Genomic DNA, 6000 nt, shown 5'->3' on the forward strand with positions numbered 1-6000 from the left:
CAAATGTTTTCATGTATTGAAGATTTTCTCCAGGAACGAACCTTCAATGTAAGACTTGGCAATACACTATCCCATACATTCAGTCAGGAAAACAGAGTTCCTCAGGGCAGTGTACTGAGTGTAACCCGTTTTGCCATTAGGATAAGTTCTCTAGCAAAGGTTATCCCCCGGCCAGTCTTGTACTCCCTTTATGTAGACTACTTGCAGATCGCTTTTCGCTCGTGTAACAGTTATGTTCATGCCACCAGGTGGCGCACAGTACTAAGGGGGCCAATTTCCAGTATCATCATAAGTAACCACAGCCTGGTTATAAATAGCATGTAACAATAATAAAGGCTCTCTTTTCCGTGGGTGCGAGGTAGCGTCTGCATCTCTCTGCCACGTATGGGTAAGAATGAATGTTTTGGTTGAAGGAGAAGTGCATCGTAGGCTAAATATTAATATTGGCATTGTATATTGTGGTTTCTAGTTGCACATTTTATACATGGGATACGCTGGATGCAACCGTTTGACAATGAATAGCTGCATGCATTTAAGCTCTTCAGCAATAGTCTGTTGGAAAATTAGTATCAAAGAAAGTCCATGCTTTACTCTTCACTTTGGAGACAGCTATTCATTAGGCATAGCTGTCCCCATAGTAAACTATAGGTACACGAGTAGCCTGTAGCGAACTTTGCAGTACGTTGTGTGTAAAACCAACGCTTCTGCCATCAGAAGGCCTTTAAAACCTCCAAAAGAGTCAGGAAGACATCCCAGTGCACCAAATCAAAAGGCAGAGTTCTATGAGGTTGTCCCCAAGCAAGGACAGCAAGGACTATGCTGCAGGTGCAGTTTGAGAATCATGAAGTCTCTGTAAACTTTTTCTTCGTTGCTTGTGGAGAGGATAGTATGACAACTACTGGGTGGATTTTGACCTTGTCTGTTTTATTTCAGTCCTTGAATAGTTCTGCGGGGCACAAAAATCTCAGATTTTACTTTTAGGACCTAGCTATTTTTTATGTGATAAATAAGCATACTTGCCAACTCTTCCGAATTTTCTGTAAAATGTACGAATTTTGACCCGTCTTACGATTTTGCGAATCGCGCCTGAAATTTTATGAATTTCCGAAAAAAATAGGAACATCTATTAAAATGACACTGTGGTTGGGTACCTTGCGCCGCCATGAGAGGGCAATACGTACTCTTGTTGTCACCATCTGCAGAAGCTGCGATTTCTGTCATCTTCTCGGGGTGGACTACGCATCCATATCCAGAACTCACTGCTACCTCGGCAAGCCTGTTTATAGCACGTTGTTCGGGGGCCAGCTAGGACTTTTGTGTGTGCGTCACTCTTTGTATGACTGCCGCATCCTATGCAGTGCTACCGCGGTAGTAATTCGCAGTGCAATAGCGGGCACGAAGTCGCGCCATTACTGCCAAGTGTTTTTGACATCGTACATGTCAGAATTTGCTTCTCCTGCCCAATGGAGTTGTTACTCTTCAAGACCCTTCATTACCCTTCAAGGCTGACAGTTTTCACGTATGGTTGTGAAAATGTGAACTCTTGTCACAAAATGTCAATCCTTTTAAACTTGTAAATTAAAGTGTGCTGCCCCTCTCACCCCCCCCCCCCCCCCCCCCCCCCTGGCCCCCCGGTCTGTGGGTATGTTTAAGGCTGAGTCAGTTATGTCCTACGTGGTATGGTGAAAATACTGTTCTCTAAAAAAATGAAGGCTAAAAAAAATCCCGCCATCTCCACGAAGTGAATGATGATGAGTGGGGCGAAGCTCCAATGCTTATCGGTAAAACGGTGAAGCATTCGCCCACACATCATATAAAGACTCAACACGTTGTTATAGGGGTGATTGCTTTCACTTATATACACGATGTTTATTATTTACATATTGATGAAATTATCCCGCGCCCACTCCGATTCGAGGTTCTCTTGCCGCCGCTTGCGTGCCGCCTCTGCTTCGCGGGCTCTCACTTAGGGATCCGCTTGTCGACGAGCCCGCTTTGCTTCGGCTGCGCAAGTCCTCGCCGCTGCCGCCGCCTCCGGATTGATGCTGGCGCTGGCTTGCGATTGCTGCCAACGCTGGCGTCTTTCTTCGGCCTCGCGAGCTCTCACCGCGGGGTCTTGGCGGCGGGCCTGCATTGAAGCCGCGTCACGAGCTCTCCGCGCCGCTGCCTTCGCTTCCAAGGTGTTCATGATGAGTAGCTTGTGGCGCGTCACCTTGAGTGGCGGTGCGCCATCTAGCGGGCGACCTATGAACTATTGCACAGCTGCACCTCTAGCAGTCGCCTCGAGAACTAGTGGACACGGCGACCGCGCGACGCGGGACTTGCCCCGAGCAAGAGGAGCTTCGCCCCTAAAAAAATTTCAGGAATGTCGTGCTCTGTAGTGTTCTTTTGACCACAATAGAGTACTATTCAGAATTTTCTTCCTTTCAATACCTTGGTAGGCCTTCCACAAGCGGGCGACATGTAACCTCTGCAACACGAAAAATACTGGAGATATGTATGTATTTATTGCACAAAAACAAGAAAGGAAGGTCCACCAACAGGCGTAAATTGTCTCGCCTAGGGGCGGACACCGGAACGCCTCTAGAGATATCATGAAATTTTAAATTTCGGGTGTCTTTCAGTGTGCCTGCCAAATTTCATTACTCTATTCCAAAAATCATAAAAGTTTACTCTGATCCACACCTTCCCCTCTTAAGTTTATTTTGCACTTGTGGCATTTTTTATACTAAGGAAATGTAATAAGGATTTATTACATTTTCTCCATAGGATTGCAACAGGTAACACACATGTGAATTGTGCAAGTATTTTGTGGGATACCAAAGGAAGGTTTGTTCTTTATTTTCTGATAAATATGTGATCTGCCTCTGTTTCAGCTCATTCAGCAGAAGGCAGCCCGCATGTGAAGAATTGATGTGAACTGGGGGCCGTTTGCCCAAACCACCACCACCACCACCACCACCTCTCTCCTGCGACTTCTCATTTCCCCTCTCAAGGAACTGTGGGTTTTGACGTCGTTTGCCGCGACTTTCTCGCCACCTCTGTCAATGTCGTTCTGCTTCCAACGAACCGTCAAAGAACAGAGCAGTGGCAGCAAGACATTGCCCCTGATACCAAGTGTCCCCTCCTCCCGAAGCAAGAGGCGCCGACACCACCTCCGTGCTTAGGAAAACGGCCGTTTCAGCCGGTGTACCTGTTTTGTACGAAGACTTGCTGCGCCCTCGTGTGTGTTTTTTCATGGTCGCCACTCCGACGGCTCACGTTCGACAGCCGGTGTCACCTTTGCAAACTTTGGGCCGAGCGTGTAGTGCCACTGCTGCGCACGTAACTTGCTGCCAGAGCTCGTACTTAAGTCTAACGAATCTGTGTAGTTTCTCATTTTGTTTTCACATGTGAAGCTGACAGCGAGTACATGCCCTGGTTCTCTGTGCACCAAGCTACAGACATTTTTCTTTTGATGCGCTGTGATGTGGAAGAGTGGGTGATCGACGGAAGTTTGTGTTTCCTTTTGAGCCGCGATTGAGCATGTTTTTAGACATTTTAAATTAGACCTGTTTTTGTGTTATCTCATTTTTGCCAATTTGAGAGGAATGTGCAGTTTGAGAGCACTTTGTAGTATGGAGCAATGCTGGCATGAAGATGAAGGATTGAGATTTTAATGTTTGTGTGGAATAAGAACAACTTACTTTTGTCTGGCTGTAATATTTAGAAATTCTCAAAAGCTGTTGATCGTAACCAGCCGATAGGAGTTTGGTGGTGCACGATGTGGCTGCTGCGCCGATGTGCCGCCCTGCCTGTCTGCAGATCCTGCTGTCATTTGCACTGGAGGCGTCATCTGTTTAGAGGATTCTATTTCTTGGTCTGCGGCAGAGTAGAGTGTTTCAATGGTAGCTGAACGTATGCAAGCCCGTTGCACAGCTTTATTACCATTATTCTTTCTGTGTGCAAAGGAATCATCTGCATGACGTCATGAGCATCATAGTAATACCACTGCTGCCATCTATGCAAAGCGGATACTTCACGCTTTGTTTCCCACTGTGAACGTGTTGTAGTGAAATGGAAGAGGGGTAGCTTGGGTACGACAGCCGAGTAACTTCTGGCCACGTAAGTGGGCTCGAATGAAGTAGCGTTATGTGTACTACAGTCAGGCTCACTCGCATCAGACTGGGCATTTGAAATGGCTGCTTACGTTGAAAAGTCCTAATGTCTTTTGAAAACTTTTGCAGTACGTCATGCGTTTTGCATACTGTTTTCGATTATGACTTTTTCAATTCTCTTCATGTTTGATGTATTGCTTGCCAGTGGTAGTAAGGGCCCATTAACCCGGTTTACCACATTGCAACAAGAAGTGGTAACATTGGCCCATTATTACCCTTATGCTCCCCACTTTAGTGACGAGCGCAGACAAATTGCGATCTTTAAGAAGGTACTGCTTGCGTGGTTTTTTAATCGGTCGCCTGTTCGGGTTGGAACCTACAGGTGCTGCGACTGACTGTCTCATAAGAAATGGCCACCACTTTAATACCTGTGTTGAGATTGAATAACATTAACACTGGAAAACTTTGGGTGCAGTGTAAAACGAGTGCTTGTGTTGTGTGTGCCTTGAGTGTTGAGAGGATACATTTCTTCGTTGATTCCTGAAGGACTGGTGGCTTGAGCCGCTTTTGGACATATTTGGATAATTGTGAAGCAACAATGTTGGATTGCGGTTAATGGGTGCCTTTTCTGACTGGGCTTGGAGCTGGTATGCTAGTACTCCAGACACTCTGCTTTGTTGTCTGGCTTAGTGGCGGGATGGGGCCGTCACCTAATTTCACATAGCAATGCGGCAGTGCTGAGTGGAACATGGTACGTGGGCATAGAGGGGAAGGATGGAGTATTCAAAGCCGCGAGTTGACTACTGGCTTGGAGAATGTCACTGCAACTTTGTCAGGAGCTGAAATGGACAATTTTAGCCCTAGTCTCCTTTTCAGCGGGCTGTTAGCTCACTTTCCCACTGGCCTTCCAGGCAAGCCAACGGGAATCTGGACTGTGCGGAGGCGGCAGCGAAGAGTCCGCTGCTCACACGCTGTTTGCACTTCTTACCGTTGGCTCACCGTTTGTGACACGTTTGTCCTTCATTTTTTCTACGCAGCGTTTCCTCCCCCACTCGCGGCAGACTAAAAGCTACTTCGTGCCCCCTATAAAGCACCTCTGCTGTTGCGCCCTTCAGACCTCTTTTCACCGAGTGTTTGTAGTGAGCACGTTTACTACAATGTGGGCATGTGTGTGTGTGTGTGTGCGCATGTGGTGAGCAGTTACTTAATGCACTATCATCCATTTGCTGTTGGCCGGGTGTTCTTTTCCCTCGACGGGCTGGGAGGGATGATGGTAGTGGGAATGGAAACGCTGCCTGCCTTCCATCCAGCTGGCAAGCACAGTGTAGACGGCCGATAGCCAGGCGGAGATGTACAGGTGAATTTGACACTCACCTGCTGATAGGTTATTCCTTTTTTTTTTTCCAGTCAATGCCTCTACATTAGTTCGTTTTGTAACACAGCTGTGTTGTGTGAACTGTTCTACTGTCAGCGTAACTGGTATGGCTGACTGTGGAAAATGAACATTGGTGAATTGGTTTGGCCTTTGGTCCGATAGAACACTGTATTAGATTTTGCAGCACCACCAAGATTTCTTTCCTTTGGTTGTGAACATGAATGCAGTAGCCCGCTTAAAACCTACCTTCACTCTTGGTATAATTTGTTTGTTGGTGTTGAATGTGCTGCTGACTCAATACAAATGCTTTCCTATGTTTCAACACCCATGACCTTTCATTTGTCCGTGCATGCCCTTGCGCCATAAACACACGTGCATACGTACATACACATACTTGGATTCATCTTTTGTGCTGTACAGTTGTCACAGTTTGTGGATCTCTCCAAACGTTACTTGGTTTCTGCTATACGACTGTTGGCCTGATTAAAGCGGGAAGAGATTGGTATGTTCATGCAGTGTTTGTGCAGC

The 6000-nt window shown here is 46.7% G+C and overlaps 1 protein-coding gene across 3 annotated transcripts in view; it reads left to right on the forward strand.

Moving 5' to 3' along the window:
- LOC144137758 (BTB/POZ domain-containing protein KCTD5-like) overlaps positions 1–5796 on the forward strand; it is a 42685-nt gene extending 36889 nt beyond the window's left edge. For all 3 annotated transcript variants that reach the window (XR_013315729.1, XM_077669703.1, XM_077669704.1), the window contains one exon: positions 2877–5796. Coding sequence is in view for 2 of the 3 variants with exons in the window: in XM_077669703.1 (XP_077525829.1) it covers positions 2877–2906 (30 nt within the window). In the remaining variant the exon portion in view is untranslated. The remainder of the gene's footprint in view (positions 1–2876) is intronic.
- Positions 5797–6000: the final 204 nt, after the last annotated feature.

Source organism: Haemaphysalis longicornis, unplaced genomic scaffold (assembly GCF_048455015.1).
Source record: "Haemaphysalis longicornis isolate Haplotype H1 unplaced genomic scaffold, Haemaphysalis longicornis Haplotype H1 scaffold_5, whole genome shotgun sequence".
Classification (NCBI taxonomy): Eukaryota; Metazoa; Arthropoda; class Arachnida; order Ixodida; family Ixodidae; genus Haemaphysalis; species Haemaphysalis longicornis.